Consider the following 25,864-nt stretch of genomic DNA (forward strand, 5'->3'; position numbering starts at 1 on the left):
TGGAGCCTGACTGAACTGATGAGAATACTGTGACACACTGAGACATTATGGAAACAAGGATCCATTGTGACACTTTGGGGTCTCATGTAACCAGGAGTCCAATTGAGACACTGCAGGGACAAGGAGATCATTATGACACAACAGAGCCACATGGAACCAAGGTGACAATTAGGACATGATGGGCTGCATGGAACCAAGGGGCCATTGTGACACTGCAGGGCCCTGCAGAAGTGAGGGTCCTTTGTGACACTGCTACCAAAAATGCAGTTCTGTGGCCCCTTTGTGCCCCGCTGGTAAAGCCATGGTGGCACAGCATGTGCAGGCCCAGCCCAGGACAGGAGCATTGCTGGTGGGAATGCCTGCGGACAGAGGCTGGAGGTGACAAATGTCCTGGGCCCCCTCCCTGCTCTGTGCATGCCACCAAGGGCACAGAGCAGCCTCCTCTCTGGGCCACTTGCCTGTTTCCAATGCCTTCCCCAGGTGCTGCCCTGCCCCACAAGGCCTGGGCTGAGTCCTGCCCCTGCACGCTCAGCCAGGCTGACATGGACACTGCTGCTTTCTCTGGCAGGCTCTCTCAGGCCAGCCCAGCTCCCTGCAAGCTGTGCCAGCTGCCCTGAGCTCTGTGCAGCACCAAGGGCCTCTCCCCAGCACAGCCCAGCCGGCTCTGGCCCCACAGCTCTGCTCAGGGCAGGGGGCTCTGGGCAGTGGCCCCACGGCCTCATCCCCTGGCAAGGGCACAGCAGCAGCTGCAGCTCAGAGAGGACTCAGCTCCAGCCACGGGCAAGGTGCTTGGCCAAGGTAAAAGGAGGCTCCCTGTGTGCCCTGCTCCCCTCTCCCTGAGCTCCTGAGAGCTCTGCAGCCCCTGCTGCCATCCCATCTGCCCAGGCCAGCACAACAGCCCCGGCCTTGGGGCCCTCCAGAGCTGCTCCTGCTCCAGGCCCAGGGCCCATCCCAGAGCTGGGGCATCCACAAAGCTGTGCCCATTGCTGTTCATTCCTGCTCTGATGAGGATGGATTCTCAGCTGCTTGGAGGTTGCTGGTGAATTTTACTTTTCTGAAAGCCTCTTCTTTCTTGAGCTCTTCAGTTCAGAGATTCAGTGACAAGGACTCATAAACATTTCTTCAAAACACCTAAACAAGGAAAGCCCCTGGGAATAATTTCAGTTTTAATTCTTCTGTTGTTACTTAGACAGATTCCAGAAGTGTATTCAAAGTAAATATACTATATTGGAAACCATGCAGAGAGGACAGTTTTGTGTGGTTTTCTTTTTCTTGTTCCTGATTGATACCAGCAATGTCCAATTGTTATTGAACCCCAGCACCTTCTAATGCAGTCTGAATAGCTATGAAAATCAAGACCCTCCATGGCTGACAGGCAGTTAGACTTTGTCCCCAGTGCCTCCTCACCATATCCCTCATCCCACCCCTGGGACTCCAATGGATCAGGAATGGTGTGGCCAGCAGGACCAGGGCAGTGATTCTTCCCCTGTGCTCAGCACTGGTTGGGCAGCACCTCGAGTGCTGTGTCCAGTTCTGGGCCCCCCAATTTAGGAAGGACATGGAGAGACTGGAGCATGTCCAGAGAAGGGCAACAAGGCTGGTGAGGGATCTAGAACACAAGCTTTGTGAGGAAATGCTGACAGCTGGGGTTGTTTATCCTGGAGAAGAGGAGGCTCAGCTGAGACCTCATCAATCTCTACAGCTCCCTGACAGGAGGGTGAAGCCTGGGGTCAGGCTCTTTTCCCAGGGAACAGTGACAGGACAAATAGACATAAACAGAAGCAGCAGCAGGGGATGTTTAGGCTGGACATTAGGAAACATTCTTGATAAAAAGGGTGATTGGGCATTGGAATGGGCTGCCCAGAGAGGTGGGTGAGTCACTGTCCCTGGAAGTGTTTCAGGAAAGACTGGATGTGGCACTGAGTGCCATGGTCTGGGTGACAAGGTGGTTTTAGGTCACATGTTGGACTCGATGCTCTCAAAGGTCTTTTTCAGCCTGGGTGATTCTGTGGTGATTGTGACACTGCAGGGCCCTGGGGAAGCAAGGGGCCATTGTGACACTGTGAGCCCTCGTGGAACTGAGAGGACCAGAGTGACACTGTGTATGACATGTTCCCAGGATAGAGTGGCTGGAAACCAGCCAGGCAGAAAGGGATCTGGGGGCACTGATGGACAGCAGGCTGGACATGAACCAGCGGTGTGCCCAGGTGGCCAGGAAGGTCAGTGGCTCCTGGCCTGGATCAGGAATGGTGTGGCCAGCAGGAGCAGGGCAGTGATTCTTCCCCTGTGCTCGGCACTGGTTGGGCAGCACCTCGAGTGCTGTGTCCAGTTCTGAGTCCCCCAATTCAGGAAGGACATGGAGGGGCTGGATCGTGTCCAGAGAAGGACAACAAGGCTGGAGAGGGTTCTGGAACACAAGTCCTGTGAGGAGTGGCTGAGGGAGCTGGCGTTGTTTATCCTGGAGGAGGCTCAGGGACACAAGGTGGTGTCAGGGCACAGTTTGGACTTGATGATCTCCAAGGCCTTTTCCTGCCTGGCTGATTCTGTGATTCTCTGAAACCACTCCTGGAGCAGTTGCAGGATGAGCCCTGGGCCTCCTCTTCACAAGGTCCAGCAGCCCAGGTCCCTCAGCTTCTCCACACAGCCCCAAAGCCCATCCTGTCAGTCCTGCAGAGCCTCTCCAGCCCCTCCTCACTGCCCAGAACAGGGAGCCCCACACCCAGACACAGCAGATGTGCCCCCCTGGCCTGTGGTGCCTCTGGCAAGGGAGCAGCACGAGGCACTGCAGGAGCCTGCAGACAATTCCTGCAGCACTTGTAGGATGATTCTGCTCCCCAAGGGACGTTCCCATGGTGCCAGCTCAGGAACTGAAATGGGGAGTGGGGCTAGAGAAGAAAGGGAAAACAGGGATGGGGTGTTTGCAGGGAAGGGGACAGGGATGGGCAAGAGGAAGAAATCTGGATCGGGAGAGAGGAAAGAAAGCAAAGGTGAAGGATATGCTCAGGGCCGTTTAGGGGTGGCTGCCAAGCAGCCCTGACTCTGAGCAACAATGTCTGCAGTGGGACAGGAAACTCACAGCTCATGGGAACAAACTTTCTGGCTGAATTCAGAGGACACCACTGCACCTGAGTGGTTTCCCTCCCATGCCCCAGCCCTTGCTGGCCCCAGGGGCTGATGGCATTTGTGCTCACTCAGCTCCATCTCCCCACAGCAGCACCATGGGGGTGCTGACGCCTGCTCTGTGCAGTGCAAACAGGGGCTCCTGAGCCAGTGCTGCCGTGTCTGTGCCTGCAAGGATGCGGCACCTGTGTGAGCTGGGGGAGAGGCCAGGGCTGCAGAGGGGGGATATTGTTGGCAGGTGCATGAGGACGCTCTGGGACGCTGCCCTGGGCTGTCCAGCGCAGTGGGGATGGATCAGCCCCTGCTCTGCTGCTCCTTGCCAGGGTCTCCCCCTTGCAGGGACCTTGCAGAGCACCAGCCATGCTGTTTGCCCCCAGCCTGCCCACGGCCAGCCTGGGGCTGCTCACGGGGGTTTTCTCTGTTCAGCATTGGCCTGGCCAAGTGTTGTGGAGAGAGCCTGGCCAAGGAGCCTGGAGCCCCCCAGGCCCTGCCCTGAGGCGTCAGCGCTGCCCCAGCAGTGCCCATGGCCTGTCCCTGCTGCAGCCCTGGCACTGCCACCCCCAGGGCTGTGCCCGGCCCCGAGAGCACTCAGGCCCTGCAGCAACACGAGGGGCAGGAGGGCAGCGGGGCAGTGGCACGGGAGCAGCACTGGCAACAGCAAGTGCTGCTGCTGCTGGGCACAGCTGCTGTGCCAGCACTGATCTGTCTCAGCTCTGCACACAGACATTGCTTCTGCTGCTCCAGAGAAGGGAACAAAAGGGGGACCTCTGGTGAAATCTTTCCTGGGAGAGAGATCCTTTGGTTCATTGCAAGCCATTGAGAGCAGAGCTCCTAATTAACACATCCTGTGGATCACAATTGATTTGGAGAGAAACAAAATGAGAAATGTGAAGAACAGTAACATTTCATTGTGGACAATAATATAAACCTAAAACCAAGGAAAGAAAACAAACCCGCCATCAAACCAGAAAATATTATCAAAAGTGACTTTTATTACAAGTGATTTGCAGAAATTGGCCAGCAGTTTAATGTTTCTGAAATTCTCCAGTGACCATTCTTCTCACTGAAGCCTTGAGCTCCTGTTTCCTCAGGCTGTAGATGAGGGGGTTCAGGGCTGGAGGCACCACCGAATACAGAACTGACAGGGTCAGATCCAGGGATGGGGAGGACAATGAGGGGGGCTTCAGGTAGACAAAGATAATAGTGCTGACAAAGAGGAAGACAACAGCCAGGTGAGGGACGCAGGTGGAAAAGGCTTTGTGCCGTCCCTGCTCAGAAGGGATCCTCAGCACAGCGTTGAAGATCTGCACATAGGAGAAAACAATGAACAAAAAGCAGGGAAATGATAAACAAACACTAACAGCAAGAAGTCCAAGTTCCCTGAGGTAGGATTTGGAGCAGGAGAGCTTGAGGATGTGTGGGATTTCACAGAAGAACTGGCCCACGGCATTGCCCTGGCCCAGGGGCAGGGAAAATGTATTGGCTGTGTGCAGCAGAGCAGTGAGAAAGCCACTGGCCCAGGCAGCTGCTGCCATGTGGGCACAAGCTCTGCTGCCCAGGAGGGTCCCGTAGTGCAGGGGTTTGCAGATGGGCACGTAGCGGTCGTAGCTCATGACTGTCAGGAGGGAATACTCTGCTGAAATGAAGAAGACAAAGAAAAAGAGCTGAGCAGCACATCCTGTGTAGGAGATGGTCCTGGTGTCCCAGAGGGAATTGTGCATGGCTTTGGGGACAGTGGTGCAGATGCAGCCCAGGTCAGTGAGGGCCAGGTTGAGCAGGAAGAAGAACATGGGGGTGTGCAGGTGGTGGCCGCAGGCTACGGCGCTGATGATGAGGCTGTTGCCCAGGAGGGCAGCCAGGGAGATGCCCAGGAAGAGGCAGAAGTGCAGGAGCTGCAGCTGCCGCATGTCTGCCAATGGCAGCAGGAGGAAGTGGCTGATGGAGCTGCTGTTGGACATGTCTTCTCTTTGGCCATGGAGTGCTTTTGAAAGGAGACATTGACAAGCTGGGATAGATTTTTTTGAGTCAATTCTGTGCAATTAAATTAGGTTTCCTCTCAAAAGTACTTATCTTCCTATAGGGGTACTTCACTAAAAATTTTTATTTTTGAGTTTAGGTTTTTGCTGCTGAATCACTGCCTCATCTTTAGCACTTCTCTCAGCCTGAACACAGGATTCCCTGTGCCCCAGTGCAGTCAGACCTGCTGGTCCCACACAGCTGCCCTTTTCTCATTACGCCTCCCACTATTTCAGGGTCATCAGAATTACAAAGTGCTGGATAAATATAGTGGATTCTTTGAAGTTTCCAGTTTCAGATACAAAGTCCTTAAACCCTTCTCTTTTTCCCTATGCAGCTGGATATTGAGGGATATCCAGGGCTGACATGGCTCTCAGCTGCTTGGAGTTGTGCCTACTCGGAGCTGTTTCTCCCTATCCAAGCCTTGTCCCTCCAGTGCTGCCAGAGCCCAGCCCAGCCCTGGGGGCTCAGCTCTGCCCTGCACCCCCCTCCCAGCACAGGGCACTGCCCAGGGGCATCTCCCTCCCAGCAGGGCCTTAAGGGCAGCTCAGACAAACTGAGATGCTGCAAGCCAAGGTGCTGCTGCTGCTGTCTGTAGGCACAGGAGGGTGAGGAGGCACTTTGTGAGGGAGATGTGAGGCAGATCTTCTGCTCCCCGGAGGGACAGTGCAGGAGTCTCAGTGACACAGACACACCTGAGAGCCCCTTTCCCTTCCCTTGAGGAGAAAGCTGAGAGCAGCCCTGGCCATGCAGCACCATCTACAGAGCAGGATGAATCTGCCCGGATGGGGGCGGCTCCTTCCACCTCCAACTTCTCCCCACAGTCCATGGGGAGCAAGAGTCGTCCTGGAAAGGCTAACCTTGAACAGAGACTAGAAAAACAAATGGAATAAACCAGGTATTTTTTGAAAGGGTACACGTTGAGCAGTGCAAGAGCCTGGCAGGAGCTACACCCAAATCAAATCCAAGATGGATACTGCTCACAAGTTTTTTACACTTTTATAAGTTTTGGTTCATCTACATCTTGGGGTCAATAATCCATCCATAGCCCCTGGTTATGGAGTCTCAGCCCCCTGACTTGCCCCCTGCCCTTAGACATTGTTTATGATTTGTGGGTACTGGTTGTCCTTGATACTTTAGCTGGGAAGAGATTGTTTTGTCTAAGTAGCCTGTGAAGAGAACTTACTAACATGTAATATGAAGTTTCAGAGAGACACATTAAGAAGCAGAGAATCTGAAAATTATAAAAGGTAAAACCCCAGGTATCATTACCCCCACACATTCACCATGTCATGTGCTGTAACGGTGTTTCCCCAAGTGAAGTCTCAGCTCAATGTCTTCCCAGTCCTGATTGCCTTTAGCCTGTCTGTGCCTGGCTCCTGTGCCCTCAGTGCCTGCAGGCAGTGCCCTCAGCCCTGCTGGGCTGGGAGAGGAGCTGCTCCTCAGCAGAAATGTCTTTTTGAAGCTCTTCTTGGTTGAGCTTGGGGGCTGTGCCAGGAGCCCAGCCCAGCTCAGCAGCACAGACACAGCACAAGAAATTTAATGACTCTCACAGGGCGTTGGTGCTGTTTCCATCAGACTCAGTCCCTGAGAGCGTGTTCAAAAAACTTCTCAAGAAGTTTCTCACAAACTCAGATTAAAACTGCAAAGTTTATTGAAGTTTAAATAGGTCCCACTGACGAACCGATCTGAGAAAGTGTCCCCAGGTTCCAGTTAAAACAGAACACTGGTGGCAGTGATGACAGGAGGGGACAAAACAGGGAAAGGTGTCTCTGGTACTGACCAAACCTGGATGTGTTTCAGGAATGCAAAAGGTCCAAGGGCTGAGCCCCAGCCCCTGGCAAGGCAGATCCTGTCCCTCCCTCATTGCTCAGGCTCTTCCCGGGGCACTGGGCTCTGGGGATGTGCAATGCCAAGGGCAGGACCATGGGGCGGCCCCTGCCACTGAGCAGGGACAAGGAGGCAATGAGGCCCCAGCACAGCAAGGCTCACTTGTCCCCTGCTGGCCTCAGGTCCAGGGCCAGCAGCCATGGCCCAAGTGCTGCAGCAGTTGGCTCTGGCAGGGCCTTTCAGCTGCTGCCCATTCCTGTGCCCTCTGCAGCTCAGACTGTCGTACGGTGTCCATGCCCTGCGCCTCTGTCCCTGCAGGCTCTCGTCATCCCCCGGCTGCCCCACCTCGCTGGCCCCTTCCTTTCCTGACAGCTCTGCGTCCTGCCTGCCTCTGCCTGGCCACACAAAGCCTTGGGCTGCTCCAGACTCTTTCTGGGGGATGTGTTGCACCCCAGCCCTGCCCTGGGTCAGAAATCCCTTTTATTTTCTTACCATTCTGGGCCTCCTCAGCTGCACTTGGCATTAATTTTCTTTCTCCGGCTGTTCTTTACTATGTCAAAAAAATCCACCATCTCTGAAACCACCTTTCAATCCCTCCCATGGCTCTCATCTGCTGTTCTCAGTCTCCACTCCACAGAGCATGGAGTTCCTTTGACCCTGTATTGTGGTCATGTGCTTGAGGCCTCCAAACCCCACCTTGGGTGATCTCTGGGCTCTCTCCATGCTGTTGAAAAATTAAAAGATTGTGCTCATAGTCTAAGAAAATCACCAGAGGACAAGGCAATCAGGCCTGTCTGTCCTGGCTATATTTGTCTTGTGCAATCCTTGGATAGATGTTATTTTGAAAGTAGAATCCCAGTTTTGGCCATTGACACCTAGGTGAGAAGGGCAGTTCTTTTCCACTGGGTGGAAAACACTGAGCCCCAGTGTTATGTGCTAGATAAAGGACAGCCTTCAGGAGGCCAAAGCCAACCTGAGCTGCCTGTACTGACAGACATTGGCTGGGAGTCACTCTTGCATATAAGGAACTTTTAGGGGATATACCAATTTCAGCCATGGGTACCTGGAAAGAGGGATGTTTTTTTTTCCCTAGGAAGGCAAGCACATAGCCCCAGTGCTCCAGGGGCTGATGAGAGGCAGCCCTCAACACACCAGGATCAGCCAGAACTGTATGGTGGCCCCAGGAAGGCCCAGCCAGCCAGACCTGTTCCATGGCCCCTTTCGTTCTATGCGGCCCCTCAGTGTCAGAATGTTCTCCTTGCTTCTGCAGAGTCACAATGGCCCTTTGGTTCCATGAGGCCCTGAAGTGTCATTATGGTGTTCATGGTTCCACGAGGTCCTCAACAGTACCTTGGATCCTTGGGGTATCCAAAGTGTCACCATGGTCTGCACAGGAAGGAAACAACCCATCCCCAGTGTTGCTGGGGCAGATGAGGGCAATCACCAAGCCCAGCCAGATTAGATGGCAGTGGCAAATTTTGTCTGGAAGCTATCTTTGGATACACAGCATTTTGGAGGTGAAATATCAATTTCAGGCATGGATACCTGGAGGAAAAGGAGAGTTCTTTTCCATAGGAAGGAAAGCATGGAACACCATTGTTTCAGGGGCAGATTAAATGCGGCCATCAGAGGCCATGGCCAGCCCAACCTCTCTGTTCTGGAAGCTTCTGTGTGAAAGAAACCTTTTCCATAGGAAAGGGACTCTGTGTTTTCTATAGGAAAGGATATAGGGAATTTTGGAGGTGGAATCCCACATTCAGCCATTTCTGCATTGATTGGGATGGTGGCTCTTTTCTGTAGGAAGGAAAGCACAGAGCTCAGGTGTTTCAAAGGAAGAAGAGGAGACAGGTGTCTATTGGGAAGCCAAGAAAGCCAGGCCTGTTAGTCCTGGCAGCTTAGTCATGGAGAATTTCCTGAATATCCATTATTTTGTGGGCTGAGTCTCAATTTTGAGCACAGACATTTTGATGAAAAGGATGGTTCTTTTCTGTAGGAAGGAAAGCTCTGAGTCCTGGTGTTTCAAAAGCAGGTGGGAGGCAGCCCCAAGAGGCCAAGGGCAGCCAGATCTATCTCTCCTGGCAGCTTTCACTTGGGAGCAATCCTGAGTTTTGGAGGTAGAATCCCAGTTTTGGCAATAGGTACCTGGTCGAGATAGATGGATTTTTCCATAGGAAAAAAAAGTGCAAAGCCCAAGTGTTTTGGAAAACAATGAGAGGTGGGGACCATAGGGCAAGCCAGCCAGATGTCTATCCTGGCACCTTTCATCTGGGGCTATCCTTCAATAGAGGGATTTTTGCAGGTGGAATCTGAGTTTTGGCCATGGCTGCCTGGCCAGAAAGGAGAGTCCTTTTCATTAGGAAGGAAAGAACAGAGCTCCAGTGTTTCAAAGACAGATGAGAGCCAGCCCTTAGAAAGCTACAGTCAGCCAGATCTGTCTCTCCTGGCAGATTTCATCTGGGAGCAATCTTTGAATATGAGGAAATTTGGAGGAAAATTCAGAATTTTGGCCATGGGTACCTTGATGAGAAGGACAGTTCTTTTCCATAGGAAGGAAAGCACAGAGCCCCCGTGCTTCAGCAGCAAATGAGCAGCAGCCCTCGTCATGCCAAGGTCAGCCAGACCTGTCAAGTGGCCTCTGGGAGGCCCAGCCAGCCGACCTGTTCCATGTTCCCTTGGTTCCATGGGACCCCACAGTGTCACAATGTTCTCCTTGGTTCTGAAGTGGGACAATGGCCCTGTGCTTCCATGACACTTTGCAATGTCACAATGGGTTCTTGGTTCCACAAAGCCCTGAAGTGTCACCATGGCCCCTCGGCTCCATGTGGTCCTGCTGTGTCACAACGGCTCCTCTGTGACACTCTGGGCCCCACGGTGTCACCATGGCCGTGAGGTTCCGCAGTGTCACCATGGTCGCTGTCAGAGGCTGGATGAGATCGATGTCCCAGACACCCTGGGATGCTCAGAGTGCCCGTGTGGGACCCGAGTTGGCTCAGGCCTTGGTCTCTGGGGGGACAGAGCCCTGCCCAAAGCCATGGTACTCCCCAGCTCTGATTGGCCGAGCTGTCTATCAATCACACAGCAGGCAGGGCTCACCCAGATCTGATTGGTGGAGCTTTCAATCAATCACACACTACCTCCTGGTGCCAACCCTGACTCTGATTGGACAAGAAGCTGACAGTCTGTCCAAAGGGGCGGGCCCATGCTGGTCCAGAGGTTAAACCCAGAGCAGGAGGTCAGCCCCTGGCCTGGATCCTGCCTTCTGTTGGGGATTTTCTTTGAGTAGTGCTGGAACACGAGCAGCTGGTGCCTATATGTGTGTCTTTCTATAGATCTTCTGTTGTTCTCTATTTGTCCTCTATCTAGTCCTATTTACCTGGAAAATTCTGAGGTAACTAAACATCTAAATGGTTAAAGGTTTTTAGGTTAAATTAAGTTAATGTTATGCTAAGAGTTTTATGTTGAATTGGATGTTGTATTAAACCCTTTGCCCAAGTTCCTTTGTGTCATTTGGCCTCTTAGCTGAGCTGGTTAGAGCATGGTGCTTGTATCACTGGACCATTCGTTTAACAGCTGGAATTGCTGATCCTTGTGTGTCCCTTCCTACTAAGAATATTATTTGCATCTGGCCATGTTGAGAATATCTGGCTGGTGTTTCTCCTGTGCACCAAACTCGAGTAAAGGAACCTTTGGTCACCCCCAGCATTTCAGAGTTCTGGGGTGTTACAGCCCCGCAGGCTCACAATGGCCTCTTGTTTCCATGAGGCCCTGCTGTGTCACACTGGCCCTTGGTTCCATGAGCATCTGCAGTGTCACACAGGTTTGTGCCATTTGTCCTTGCTGCCCCTCCCATCCCAGTGCCCCAGGAACAGCCCCGAGCCATCCGTGAGGGACAGGCCCTGCTGGGCCAGGCCTGGGCTCAGGCCTTGGCCTTTCTGCTGCCTCCAACCAGCCCAGTCCTTGCTCAGCATTGCAGTTCCTGCTCACAGCCTTTGGCTCCTGCAATCCTGCCCTCAAGGATCTGCTCTCACCAGTGCCTGGGGAGCTTTTCGCAGTCCCTGCCCTCAGTGGGGCCACTGATGCTCCAAGGGACTTGGAGTTTTGCTTCTGACTCCTTGGGCAGCTTCTTCAACCTTCTCTCAGTGCCTGGGGCTCCTGGACTCAGCCCCAATCCAGCATGGGGATCATTAAAATACAGAAATCCCTGAGGAGCTCTGTCTTCCTTCACTTGTTTTCATGTCTCCAGGGCTTGTGCAGCTGCTTGGAGTCAGTTTGGAGTTCTGTAAAGGAGGAAGATTTCAATATGCGCCTCATGACCTTATTTTCATGGGAATGTTTTTCTTTTTTTCAGTTCAGAGAGATGGTGATAGAAGCATTCCCCAAGTGATCTTGATGCCAAATATCTCCTTATGAGGTCTGGACATGTTGAAGAAAGAGCCTCTTGTGGGCTGACCGTTTAGACAACCTGCTCCTCACACCCAACCTCACCATGTTATGATATCTCCCACCTGGGACTGAGAATACATAATATTAAAAAAAACGACTAAATTCATCTTTAAAAAAAACATGTTCATAATTTTAAAATTAGGGTTATATTTTTCTTATTTAAAATATTACTGTTCTTTATTTCAAAAATCTAATTTTTAATTTTTATTTTAAAACTTTATATGTAATTAGCAACCAAAAAAATTTTTGGTCATTCCTTGTAAGTTACACAGTTCCCTTCATTAATTAAATAAGATCTATTGGTTATTGATTTCTCCCTCTTTAAGATATTTCATAATATTTGTAGTTTTTTTGTCATCTTTATTATCATTATTTTCTCAGGCAGGGTCAATGTGGGCATTTCCTGTCCAGGGAGACATTTCTGGGACATATTTGGGGTAGTTTTGGATCTGGGGAAAGAATTTAGAAGGAAGTTGAGGGACGGGAGGACACGTGGGGGCATTGAGTGAGATCTAAGAGAGAACTTAGGGATCCTGAGGGAAGGTCTGGGCTTTGGAGTAGCACTTGGGTGTCCAGGGGGCACTTGTAGGTCAGGGAGGGGAATCCGGGCAGGCACTTGGGGGGCTCTAACAGGCTCTCTGGGGCGCGGGGGGTGATGGGAGTTGTAGGCACAGGAATAACAGGGTTAAAAGTGTCTGCAGAACATCATGGGAGCTGTAGGCGCAATTGCAATGCCTCTTGGTGAGGCGCAGGGCATGATGGGAGATGAAGTCTCAGCTAGAATGGCATTTTTACCAGGACTGCAGAGCATTGATGGGCGCTGAAGTCCCGGAAGTGGTTCTTGCTGAGAGTTTGGGGTTCGGGAGGGCACTTGGGGGACACTTTTGCCTCTGAGCAGCAAGTTCGGATTCTCATGAGGAAACCTATGTGGTTCGGGAGCACTTGGGGGGAGTTTGGGGAGCTCTAAATGGGCTCTTTAGGCAGCAGGGCACGGCAGGATATTTAGGTGTCGGACTCGGTTATAAGGTGCTCTGAGCTCACGGGGAATGGCAGGAGATTAATTCCCAGAAGTGGCTGTAATGGGCATCTATGGGGTTGGGAGCATTCAGGGGATCTGAGGATGCTTTTGGGGGCTCCCGAATGGAGCAGAGGGGGCACTTAGGGATCCTTGTGGGTCTGGGGACATTTACGGGAAACATGGGGGGCATACCAGGGGTTCTGTGGGACGCAGGGCATGACGGGAATTGTAGTCCCGGCTCCAATGGGGCTCTATGGGGCCGCAAGGCATGATGGGAGTTAGAGGCAGAAAGGAAAGATGGCGCCGGCTCCAGGTACCGCCCCCGAAGCACCGATCCCCGGCCTGAACCTCCTTGGTGGCGGCTGGGGCTGGCACACACATGAACAATGTGTCTGTTTCCACTGGGGAAAATTGTAGATTTCGTGCAAAATAACAAAAAGGAAACATCACTCTTCCTGAGTGAAGCTACTTTTCCAAGGAAAGTAGGTCCCAGGTTAGGAAGGACACACAGGATGGGGTTGGGGAATGTGGGGCAAGGTTGTCCACACTGGGTCAGACCTCAATGCACAGCTTCTCTGAGCAGGCCAGACCTCCTGAGGTGAGAGCCAGGATCAATATCAATCACTGAATGCTACAGTCACCTCTGCTCTAAAGACAACAGTATAGAATTCACCCTTCAGAATAGGAATGTGTATTTCTCAGAAGCTCTTTGATGTATTTCTCCATAACTGGAGTAGAAAACTTCCTGATGAACTGCACCAGAGCAGAGGGAAATCAAGGCACAGGCACTGTTTGTTAGGAAACCTCTCAAGAATTCAGTCATAATCGAACTCCAAAGTTTGTGATCCCGTTCATGGGTCCCACTGAGGGACACAACTGAGAAAGTGTCCCCAGGTTCCAGTAAGAGCAGGAAATTGGAGGCAGAGATGACAGGTGGGGACAAAGAGAAGCCAAGTCTTGGTGCCCTGGGGCACAGCAGGGTCTGTGCCACCAAGGGCTGGGAGGAGACACCTTGTCCTGAGGCACTGGGGCCTCCTGGCACAGCCCCAGCAAGGCTGGGCACTGTCACCCCTTGTGCTGCCCTCAGCATCTCCCCACATCCCAGTGGCCTCAGGGATCTGCTGGGACCAGTCCCTGGGGAGCCTTGGTCAGGAATGGCCCTGGGGGCTCCTTCATGCTCCCAGGGACTGCAGGTTTTTCAGAGGACTTTGGGTTTTGCTTTTGTCTTGGAGTCTCTGAGAGCTTTGTGCAATCATGGCCTCCAATTATCTGCTTTAATTAGTCTCTTGAGAGCCTTTGTCAGTAACAACACTCAGTGGGGCTCAATGCCTCTGGGTGCTTCAGCTTTCAAAGGTTCTTTACTTTTTCCTTTCCACACTGAGTTTCTGAGAACTGACACCACTCAGGGAAAGAGGGGGTTTCAATTTTTTTCAAGCATTTTAAAATTCTTACATTTCTCCACTGCAAATAGAAACAAGGGGCCATGAAGGAAATTCTTCATGCCCAAGGCAGAACCCTGCAAGGAATGTTTGAGGCCTTTGCATTCCTTGGTTCCCTGAGGCCTTGCAATGTCACAAAGGCCCCTTTGGTTCCCCCAGGTTCTGTACTGTCACAGTGGATATTTGGTTCCATGGGGCCCCACAGTGTCACAATGCTCTTTTTTAATCCATGAGGCCTTGATCTGTCACAATGGACTTTTTGTTCCATGAGGTTCTGTGCTCAGCAATGGTCTCTGTAGTTCCAAAGTGTCACAATGGACCCTTGGTTCCATGAGGTTCATTGGTGTCACCAAGGTCTCCTTGGTTCCAGGAGGCATCACAGTGTCACAATGCACCCTTGGTTCCATGAGGTTCCTGCAGCAGGACTTCCCCTATGGCCCAGCAGAGCTCATCTGTTCTGTCCATCAGCTGGGCCATAACTCAGGGCATCTTCCCCCTCTCAGGAATTGCTGAGATAACCCAGGCCGGACATCTGTCCTGTCCTGAGTTCTCTCTGGTGCCAGGCAGGTGGAATTCCCAGCTTACCATGAACAGCTTGCTTTGTGAGCAGCTGAAGGGAGATAAGCCTTGAATTTCTGGGTGACTCACATTTCACTGTACAAACTAGAAAAGCCACGCAAAACTTTGGCAAAGCAGAATTCTACTGCATAGTCCCTGGAAATGGGTTGGACTTCTCTCCCAATCTGGATGCATCTTTGTGGTTCCTTTTCTGGAAGCTGGATGAAAGGGTTCCATGTGTACTCCCTCATCAATTCATTGCTAAGTTACATTGACTCCTGATATCTGCTATTTCTTCACTAGCTGTAATATAAGTAACTTTATTGTGCATTGTGTTTGTATCACCGTGCAGTTCTTTTGTTTATTCTGTGCAGTAACTAATCCATTTAAAGATTCTTGTCTGTTTATCTTGAGTCCATTCAGTGACTAATTCACTTTAGAATAGACCTAATCAGCCATTCTAAAGAACGTGTGAGCTAGAGCAATTTGGGCTGCAGGTCACCTGAAACAGAGCTACTGCCAGAAATGTGAGCATAAGGCAGGACTTGTCTAAGCTTTCATTTCATTTATAACATATTTCATTTAAAAACAAAAAGAGAGAAGATCATTTTTTTTCCACATTTATTCCTTTCTTGTTCATACACTGACATCAGCAATGTTATAGACTGAGAATGAAAACCGAATCAAGTAAGTCCTAATCAATGAGAGTTTATTCAGCAAGGGGCAGTAAGCAAAACCGCGCTGGGCGGCTGGGAGGCACTGCTCCACAAACGGAGCACAATTTCCCTCTCCCCCCATGGTCTTTTTATGCAGTTCTAATTCAGCTGACCTGTCCTTCCTTGGAGTACTCTGCATCTGCGAGGCCCGTTGCTGGGGGGGGGGTCCGTAATCTGGAATTCTGGTGGTTGCAACAGGGGAGAGGTGCCGGGTTCTTTCCTTGTTTATTCCTCCTAGCCTAGTGGAAAATCCTTAAAAACTGCTTAATAGCTGCTAATTTCAACATAAATTATGCATACCATACTCAATGATTTGAAACTATGTCAAAGTCTATACCCTTCTCACCTCCTGCTGATTTTCATTATTCCTTACTGGGACTTTTAATGAACAAAGTGCTTACACTGTATCACAATCCCTCCTATTCTCTTTTACCATTATGTTCATTAAAACATTTCAATACTCTATGACTCAGCAAGGGTTTCAATTACCTCTCGATCACTAGGTATTTGCTCCTATTTAGCTCGAATGATCATTATGTGTGCTGTCTCTAGTCGTCTTTTTACAATTTTTATGATTTTATTAAAGATGCAGGGGCCAAAAGTTAATCCTAATACCAGGAGAGTGATTGGTCCTGCTATGGTTTACAACAGGGTTGTTGCCTTTAGGAGCTGGAACAGAGATCACACAGAGTTAGGGGAAATAAATAGGTATTTATTGAAAGGCCTTCAAAGGCCACATCCTGGCAGCAACAGTGCCACAGCGTGGCCCCTGCCCTGCCCGAGTGGCTCCAAGGTCGATGCAAAAGAGACCTTGGTCACATGATTTCACATTTCTATAGACTTCAGTCCATTTACATACAGGAGTCAACCATCCAATTAATAGTCTCCAATTGTAAGGTGTCCTCCTCCCCTTCTCCTGGCTGGCCCGCCCTCCTCTTCTCCCGTTGCTTATACTTTGGGCCTGGAGTCTGAAGAAACTGTCCTTGAGTCCATAGCTGGTATCGGACTATTTCGCCTTTATCACCCTAAAGCACAACAGAAAGCATACCCAAGCAGAACAGAAAACTTGGATCATAAGGCATCAAATCCACGCTCCATGTTTAAACCCTTTGGCTCTTGTGGGCCCGCCCTTTAGGTGGCACTTCTGGTTGCTTGGCCAATCAGAGTCAGGGTTAGCACCACCTGCTGTGTGATTGATTGACAGCTCAGCCAATCAGCACTGGGTGAGCACTGCCCCACTGTGTGATTGACAGCTGTGCCAGACCGTGGCTGTGGGCAGGGCTCTCTCCTGCCATAATCCAAGGCCTGACCTGCCCTGGGCCCAACACAGGCACTCAGAGCATCCCAAGGGGTCTGGCACATTGATCTCATCCAGCCTCTGACAGCGACCATGGTGACACTGCAGAATCTCATGGAACCATGGGTCAGTTGTGACAATGAGGGTCCAAGAACACCATGGTGACACTGCAGAACCTCACGGAACCAAGGGGCCGCTGTGACACCGTGGGGCCCAGAGTGTCACAGAGGAACCATTCTGACACAGCAGGACCGCATGGAGCCGAGGGGCCATGGTGACACTTCGGGGCTTTGTGGAACCAAGAACCCATTGTGACATTGCAAAGTATCACGGAAGCACAGGGCCATTGTGCCACTTCAGAACCAAGGAGAACATTGTGACACTGTGGGGTCCCATGGAACCAAGGAAACATGGAACAGGTCGGCTGGCTGGGCCTCCCAGAGGCCACTTGACAGGTCTGGCTGACCTTGGCATGACGAGGGCTGCTGCTCATCTGCTGCTGAAGCACTGGGGCTCTGTGCTTTCCTTCCTATGGAAAAGATCTGTCCTTCTCCCTGAGGTGGACGGGGCCAAAGCTGAGATTCCTTCTCTAAATTTCCTTATTTGCAAAGATTGTCCCCATAAGTAAGAGTCTATCTAAAAGCCTCTCGTTTGTTCTGCCCAACGACCCTCTCCTGAGGCCTAAAGAACTGCAGTTTAAAGGCCCTGGCCAGGGAAGAGAAGAATGCCAAGTGACTGTTCTCAGGTGGTGCCCATCCCAACCAGGGCCGGTCTGCTCCCTCAGGTGTGAGAACAATGAACTGGTCACGGTGTGTTGCTCTTACGCAGGCCACTTACTGCAGGACTGGTCACAAGGACCGTTGGTGTGCCTGGAGCTTGCCATGGTGCGCTGCTCCTACGCAGGCTGTGGGCCTGGAGCTTGCCATGATGCACTGCTCCCACGCAGGCCACTTGTGCACCGTCCTGTTTCCACCTGCTTCTTTGAGCAACGATCTCCACATACAATAGCCCATAAATCTTCCCGCCTTTTGGCCAGTCGCCTGACACCTTGGAAAAGACATACCTTCAAAAAAACATACCTTCAAACTGAAGACCCCTGAGATCTCCCCGGACGGCAACGGACATCTATTGGCTGGTTCCATGAGGATGGTCTGCCCGTCTTGGTAGCTATAATCCCAACCCCTTTTTTCTCTCTCTGTCTCTGTCTCTCTCTCTCTCTCTCTGTCCCGCTATCCCATTTTGTTGGCACTAAATAAAAGTGCATCTTTTGCAAAAGTAAACTGGTTTTGTCCCCTGCTGTGTCTTTTGCGCTTGGAGATCCCTAAAAGAACAAAGGTGGCCATCAGAGTCCAAGACCAGGTAAACCTCTCTACCCTGGCAGCTTTTTTTCTGAAAGGAACCTTTGGATATAAGAAATTTTGGAGGGGGAATTCCACATTCAGCCATTCCTGCATAGATAAAAAGGATGGTTCTTTTCCATAGGAAGGAAAGCACAGAGCCCAAGTGTTTCAGAAGCAGGTGAGAGACATCCCCCAAGAGGTCAAGGGCAGTCAGACCTTTCTGTCCTGGCAGCTTTTACTTGGGAGCAACCCATGGATGAACAGAGTTTTGGAGGTGAAATCCCTGTTTTGGCTATGGGGGCCTGGCTGAGGTACATGGAATTTTCCTATAGGAATGAAAAGCGTGAAGTCCAAGTGTTGTGGAAGAAGATGAGAGGTGGTCATCCTTAGGCCAAGCCAGCCTGACCTGTCTCTCCTGGCACCTTTCATCTGGGGGCAATCCTTGGACATAGGGATTTTTGGAGGTATTTTTGGCATTTTTGGGGGATTTTTGAGGGATTTTTTGGTTGTGGGTGCCTGGAATGGATGAAGAGCTGTTTTCTTTAGGAAGAAAAGCACAGAGTGCCAGTGTTTCAAAAGCAGATGAGAGCCACAGGAAGCCAAGGTGAGCCAGACTTGTCAGTCATGGCAGCTTTGGTGTTGGAGCTGTCCATGCATATAGGGAATTGTGGAGGTGGATTCACAGTTTTGGCCATGGGTATCTAAAGGAGAATAACAGTTCTTTTCGATAGGAAGGAAAGCCCAGAGCCCCAGTGTTTCAGTAGCAGATGAGAAGAGATCCTCCACACGGCAATGTCAGTCAGACCAGTCAGGTGGCCCCCAGGAGGCCCAGCCAGCCAGACCTGTTCCGTGTTCCCTTGGTTCCGTGGGGCCCCACAGTGTCACCATGGTCTCCTTGAGTCCATGAGTGCCTGTAGTGACACAATATTCTCCTTGTCACAATATTCTCTTTGCTTCTGTAGTGTCAAAATAACCTCTTGATTCCATAAGGTCCTGCAATATCACCATGGCCCCTGGGGTCCATGTGGCCCCGCTGTATCACAGTGGCTCCTTGGTTCTATGGCCCCACTGCTTCATCACTGGCCCTTGGTTTCATAGGGACCTTGAGTTTCACAAGGATCCCACTGACTCCATGAGGCACCAGAGTGTCACAGTGATCTCCTTGGTTCCATGAGGTTCTGCAGTGTCACCATGGTCGCTGTCAGAGCCCGGATGAGATCAATGTCCCAGACACCTCGGGATGAGCTGTCAGTCAGTCACACAGTGGGCTGGTGCTGACCCAGGCTCTGATTGCCGAGCAATCACAAATCCAACCGTGGGAGGCCCACGAATGCCCAGGGGCTTAAAACACGGAGCAGGTGTTCAGCCCATGGTGTGTACCCTGCATTCTGCTGGGGTCTGTGTCTCACCCACACTGGAACCCCAGGAGTTGGTAGCCATGTGTGTGTCTCTCTACAGAGCTGCTGTCTTTCTGTCTTTCTCCTCTCCTAATGCTTTTTATAGGGAACACTTTTGGGCACCACAACAATTTAAGTGTTAGAAGGTTTCTAAGGTTAAATGAGCTAAGTTATTCAAGTTGCTATGATAACTGTTTTATGTTGAATTGGACGTTGTATTAAATCCTTTTCCAAAGTTTCTTGATTTTTTTATACTTTGCCAGTAAAATTTTGGTTTCATTTTGACCTCTTGAGAATATCTGGCTGGGATTTCTTCTATGCACCAAACTCGAGTAAAGGAACCTTTGGTCACCCCCAGCATTCAGAGTTCTGGGGTGTTACAGCCCCGCAGACTCACAATGGCCTCTTGTTTCCATGAGGCCCTGCTGTGTCACACTGGCCCTTGGTTCCATGAGCATCTGCAGTGTCACACAGGTTGATGACATTTGTCCTTGCTGCCCCCCAAATCTCACTGTCCCAGGAACAGCCCCTGATTTACCAAAATATGAGTATAGGTCTATTACCGATACTCAGCTGTGACAGACAAAAGACTCTCTAACAATTTAAAGTTAGAAAGTGAATGTTTATTCAGTGCTGGGCAGCAGTGTGAGGTAATCCTCTAATACGCACTGCAAAATCACAGGTGATCACAAAGTCTCTTTATTAGCAAAGGATTCAAACAAATACATATTCATAATAACAGCCCCTCCCATTCCCTGCTTCCTATGATAATTAGCTTGAATAGCTATTAAGCATGTGTGATTGACTTCTTAAATTAAGTCTGGGGTCATTTTCTATCAATGACAATATAAATGATTTTTGGGGTTAGTCCAGTTTTTCAAAGAATGGGGTTCTGGTTGCATTGTCAATGTTCCTTTGGATCAGCTCATTAGTTTTGTCTTTTCCCACTGCAAGAGCAGCTGAGCAAACATAAAATGACAGACAATCAAATATGTAAGTTTCAGATAACTACTCCCTTCTAACTTCTAACTTTTAATTATTTTCAGCAAGGTAACTAAAATCCTAATTTTTTAAGTGTTTCACCCCGAGCCACCCGTGAGGGACAGGCCCTGCTGGGCCAGGCCTGGGCTCAGGCCTTGGCCTTTCTGCTGCCTCCAACCAGCCCAGGCCTTGCTCAGCATTGCAGTTCCTGCTCACAGCCTTTGGCTCCTGCAATCCTGCCCTCAAGGATCTGCTCTCACCAGTGCCTGGGGAGCCTTTGGCAGTCCCTGCCCTCAGTGGGGCCACTGATGCTCCAAGGGACTTGGAGTTTTGCTTCTGACTCCTTGGGCAGCTTCTTCAACCTTCTCTCAGTGCCTGAGGATCCTGGACTCAGCCCCAAATCCACCATGGGATTGATTAAAATACAGAAAGTTTTCAGGATCACTTTGTCTTTCTTCACTTGTTTTCATGTCTCCAGGGCTTGTGCAACTGATTTGAATCAGTCTAGAGTTCTGTCATGGAAGGAGATTTCAAAGTGCACCTTATAAATTTTGGTTTTAATCACGGGCATATTATTTTATTTTTTCAGTTCAGACTAGAGGTAACTTAAGCTCCTTAAATTATATTGGTGCTGAATGTCTCCTTAGGAGGTTTGGACACAGACAAGAATGAGCTTCTTGCAGCTGACCCTATTGGGACAAACTGCTCCTCACCTCCAAACTCACCACGTCTGAAATTGGGCACATAGAACTGAAATCCCAAAGTCTTAAAACAAAATTATGCATTTTTCTTTGTAAATAAAATTTATAATAATAGTTTAAATTTAAAATTTATAAAAAATTTTCTTTTTTATAATAATATTATTCTATATTCTATTATCTTATTTTTATATTTATGTAAAAAATCAATACATTTTTAGGAACCAAAAAAATTTTGGTTCATTGGTTCTAAGTAACACAATTCCCTTCATTAGTTAATTGACCAATATTGGCTATTCATTTCTCCCACTTTTTTCTTATTAGTCCTATTTATAGTCCTTTAGTATTTTTTTAAAACAATTTTCTCAGACAAGGTAAAAGAGGCCACTTTGGGATGCATGGAGACATTCCTGAGGTACATTTGGGGCAGTTTTGTGTCTGGGGAGGGAATTTAGAGAGAACTTGAGTGTCTGGAGGACACTTCGGGGAGCTGGGTTGGCACTGGGCAGGGCGCACAGGGATTCGGATGGACGCTTCAGGGTTCGGGAAAGTCTTGGTGGGGCAGAGGGGAAACTTGCAGGTCAGGGAGGGGAAGGTGGGGCCCTTCGAGGTCCGGGAGGGAACTGGGGGCTCTAACGGGCTCTCTGGGGCGCGGGGGATGATGGGAGTTGTAGGCGCGGGTATAACACAGTTGAATTGGGCCGCGGAGCATCATGGGAGTTCTAGGTGCAGGTGCAATGTCTCTCGGTGGGGCGCGGTGCATGATGGGAGATGAAGTCCCGGCTTGAGTAGAACTCTGCAGGAACCGCATAGCATGATGGGAGCTGTAGTCCCGGAAGTGGCTCCGATGGGGAATTTTGAGGTGGGGAAGGCACTTAGAGGAGACTTTTGCATCTGAGCTGCGACTTGAGGCTGTTGTCGAAGGATGTATACGGTTCAAGAGCACTTGGGGGGAGCTTGGAGGGCTCTAACCAGGCTCTTTAGGACGCGGGGCGTGGCAGGAGTTTTAGGTGCGGTAATTGTGTTATGAGGGGCTCTGAATTTTGTTATGAGGGGCTCTGAAGCCTCTGGGGATGACAGGAGATGAATTCGCATGAGAGGAATGTTACATTTGTCTTTACAAATAAGTTGTAGATCTGTTGGTAGATAAAGTTAGCACCTAGAGATAAACAAAACAATGGGAGGGATTACACTGATTGATGAATGGAAAAAGAGATTTGCATTTACAAACAAACTGTAGGTTTGCTGGTAAATGAAATTGGGTAACAGGAGATGAAAGAGCAACAGGGGGGGGAAACTATGAATTCTACAAGAATTAAAAATTAAAAGGGAGGGTTATACATTAGAGGGGAATGTCAGGTGTCAGGCGTTCCGGGAAGTCTGTGCCTCTCAAGTACCTCAGCCAATGGGGAAAGAGAGAGGGAAAAGCGGCCGGGAAATTAGGATAAAAAGGGAGGCTGCGTCCTCCAAAAATTTGAGAGATCCCAGGGGAATGCCCCATGGCCTCTCCCTTTATTCGAATAAAGCAAAAAGGACTCCTCTGTCTCCTTTTTGGACATAAACCTCTGGTGTTTGTGGATTAATTTTCCTTACAAATTGGGGGCTCGTGTCCGGGATATTTCCACCGTCCGGGGCAGCAGGCAGCGGTGGAGCTGAAGGCGCGCCTCACCCAGTTTCGGTGATCAGCTCCCCTGGGTGCCGGCTGGCACCGGGCGATCGATTGGGTTCCCGAGACTGTCCAGGAGACAGACGAGTGGCGGACCAGGGGTCCGTGAAGAGTCCGCAGGGAAGGACCACTGAAAATCTCACCGGTGAGTAAGATGGGATCCTCGGGGAGCAAACCTGGGAGGGCGCCCATGGAGGGCAGCACAGGTACACCTGGGAGGGCGCCCATGGAGGGCAGCACAGGTGAAACGGGGAACCCACGGAGGGTTGGAAGGGTGAAGCCGGGAAAAGGCCATGGCAAAAAGGATCCCATAATACCCCCGGAGAGTCCCTTGGGGAGAATGCTGAGGTCTTGGGACAGATTGTATATTCACCCAGAAGTAACTAGGGAAATAATGGTAAAATATTGTTATTTTGTGTGGCCGGAGTATAAGTTGGAAAAGGGGCTTTTGTGGCCATGTTATGGATCAGATAAAATTCATTTGTGTCGTATTCTGTGGAGGTATTTAGAGGAGAATTGGAAAGGGTGGATTGAAAGGGAATGTGGATTAATATGGGTTAGACAAGCAACAGGAGAAATCTATGTATTAAGAAAAAGAAATGGAGAAGAAGAAAAAGGGGAGGATTGGGATGTTTTTCAGCACCTTCCCCCGCCTTGTCCTCCAGTGTTGCCAGCTGACCCAGGGCCAGCTGCAGGTCACCTATACCCTCAACTTTCAGAGCAAAGGAATCATGGAAATATTATTCCTACAGCCCCACCTGAGAATAACGATGTTGCAGGGGGAGGGGAGCAGCATGTGGTATCACCCCCTAGAACTAGAAGAGGAACTCAATTTAGGGCATCAGAAACCCCCCAAGAGACAGGGGTACACCAGATGCCACTCGTCAAGTTCCTTTGGGGGGTCAAGGAGGAGGATTTGGGTTTGTGATTGTACCACTTACTACCCAGGATATAAGAGGGTTGAAAAAAGAATTACCCCCATATTTGGATGATCCCATAGGGGTGGGGGAAAAGATAGAGGAATATTTGGGAAATGCGGATTATACATGGAAGGATTGGGATTTTCTTTTGGGAATTTTGTTTGGGTCATCAGAGAAACGAATGATTTTGCAGAAAGCTCGGCAGCTGTGGGAGGATGAACATCCACAAGCAGCAGGGGGGGCTGGACCCAACGCACCTACGGTGGATGATGCCATCCCCCAGGCGGACCCCCAGTGGGACCCAAATAACCAGGCTAGTTTGGCTCGCCTCCGTGATTACCATGCTTATCTGATTAGGGCAATCAAGTCAGCTGCTCCCAAAGCTAACAACGTAGCTAAGGCTATGTCGTTAGAACAGGAGAAACAGGAAAGTCCCTCTCATTGGTTGGAGAGGATTATGGATGCCTTGAGGAAACATGGGGGGATGGATCCTGAGGGTCCAGCCTTTGACACATTGCTGAAAGTGCAATTTGTTACTAAGGCTTGGCCTGATATAAGAAAAGGAGTACAGAAAGATGAAGAGTGGCAAAATAAGCCTCTGGAAGAATTGGTTAGAAAAGCACAGCAGATATATGTGAGAAGGGATGAGGAAAAGGCAAAGGCTAAGGCAAAGATGATGGCAGAGTTTTTGCAGCCCCGGAGGAATAAACCGTAGGGTCCAAGGGGTCCCCCGGGACAGAGGGGACGGGGTCGGCCACAGGGAGGTGGCAGAGGCATCCCCTCTTCGGCAGGGGAAAGCCAACCCAAACCGCGGCTGGGGAGAAACCAGTGTGCTATCTGCAGGGCAGAAGGGCATTGGAAAAATGAGTGTCCGCAGAAACAGCTGGACCCTCAGGAGGAGGAAGTCCAGAGGATAATGGAAATGGATTGTTAGGGGTGTCAGGGGCTCCTATTATATCAAGGACCCACTACTCAGGAGCCCTTGATAACTTTTAAGGTGGGTCCGGATCGAGAGGAGGTGTGTTTTTTGGTAGACACAGGAGCCTCCCGATCCACCTTAAATTTTATACCTAGAGGGGGGAAATTGTCAAAAAGATCTGTGGTTATTCAAGGAGTGAGTGGAAAGGATGAGCGAGTGTATTTTATTCAACCACTGTTAATCGATGTGGGGGACAGGTTTGAACTGCATGAATTCCTGTTTGTTCCTAATTGTGATTGTAATTTACTGGGAAGAGATCTGATGGCTAGAATGGGAATGCAAATTAGTATCGTAAGAAGTGACACGGAGTCCAAAACTGTAGTATCTTTGTGTAAAATATCTGAGAAGGCTTATACCGAAATAAATCCGGAAGTGTGGGCAGCCCCAGGGAAATATGGAAAACTAGATATAGAACCTCTCCAAATTACTTTAAAACAACCGGGACAAGTGGTATCTAAAAAGCAATATCCTATTTCAAGGGAGGGAAAGAAGGGGTTACAGCCTGTTATTGAGTCCCTGCTAAAAGCAGGTCTGTTAGAGTAATGTATGTCTCCTTATAATACCCCTATCCTGCCGGTTAAGAAACCAGATGGAACATACAGAATGGTGCAGGATTTAAGAATAATAAATGAAATTGTCAAACCAAGGCATCCCACAGTTCCGGATCCATATACAATCCTAAATCAGATCCCTTCTTCACATCGGTATTATTCTGTACTGGATTTGAAGGATGCTTTCTGGGGGTGTCCGATTACAGAAGATAGTAAACAGTATTTTGCCTTTGAATGGGAACAGGAGGAAGGAGGGAAGATGATAAAACAACAGTTGACGTGGACAGTCCTTCCCCAGGGATATACAGAATCACCGGTTTTGTTTGGACAAGCTTTGCAGAAAATATTAAGAGAGTTCACTCCACCCTCAGGAGTTAAGCTGTTGCAATATGTAGATGATTTGCTGTTATCGGGGGAGCAGGAAAAGGTGGTTGAAGAGGCTACTGTAAAACTGCTTAATTTCCTTGCAAAAAAGGGACTTAGAGTGTCCAAAAAGAAAGCTCAGTTAGTAGAAAAAAAGGTCAAATATTTGGGACACATTCTGACTGAGGGGTTACGGTGTATTGATCCAGAAAGAATAAAAGGGATTTTGCAAATACCATTACCCCAAACTAAAAAGGAGCTACGGCAATTTTTAGGGTTGGTTGGGTACTGTAGAGCCTGGATCGAGGATTTTTCTGTCATAGCTAGACCTTTATATAACTTCTTAACCCAAAACAGTCCTAATGTCGTGGTATGGACACCGGAAGGAGAGCAAAGCTTCAGAAAATTAAAAGACAAATTATTTAATGCCCCAGTCTTAGCTCTTCCAGATGCAGAAAAAGAATTTCAACTACATGTGGATGTTAAACTGGGACATGCTAAAGGAATTTTGGTACAAGAACATGGAGGGACA

The 25,864-nt window shown here is 49.7% G+C and overlaps 1 protein-coding gene across 1 annotated transcript; it reads right to left on the reverse strand.

Annotated features, from left to right (window-relative positions):
* Positions 1-4,145: 4,145 nt before the first annotated feature.
* On the reverse strand, positions 4,146-5,078 carry LOC130265952 (olfactory receptor 14J1-like). The gene has a single exon (XM_056515293.1). It carries the CDS (start codon positions 5,076-5,078, stop codon positions 4,146-4,148), a length of 933 nt encoding a protein of 310 aa, XP_056371268.1.
* Between the last annotated feature and the right edge of the window lie 20,786 nt (positions 5,079-25,864).

The sequence above is a fragment of the Oenanthe melanoleuca genome, unplaced genomic scaffold, assembly GCF_029582105.1.
Source record: "Oenanthe melanoleuca isolate GR-GAL-2019-014 unplaced genomic scaffold, OMel1.0 S001, whole genome shotgun sequence".
NCBI lineage: Eukaryota > Metazoa > Chordata > Aves > Passeriformes > Muscicapidae > Oenanthe > Oenanthe melanoleuca.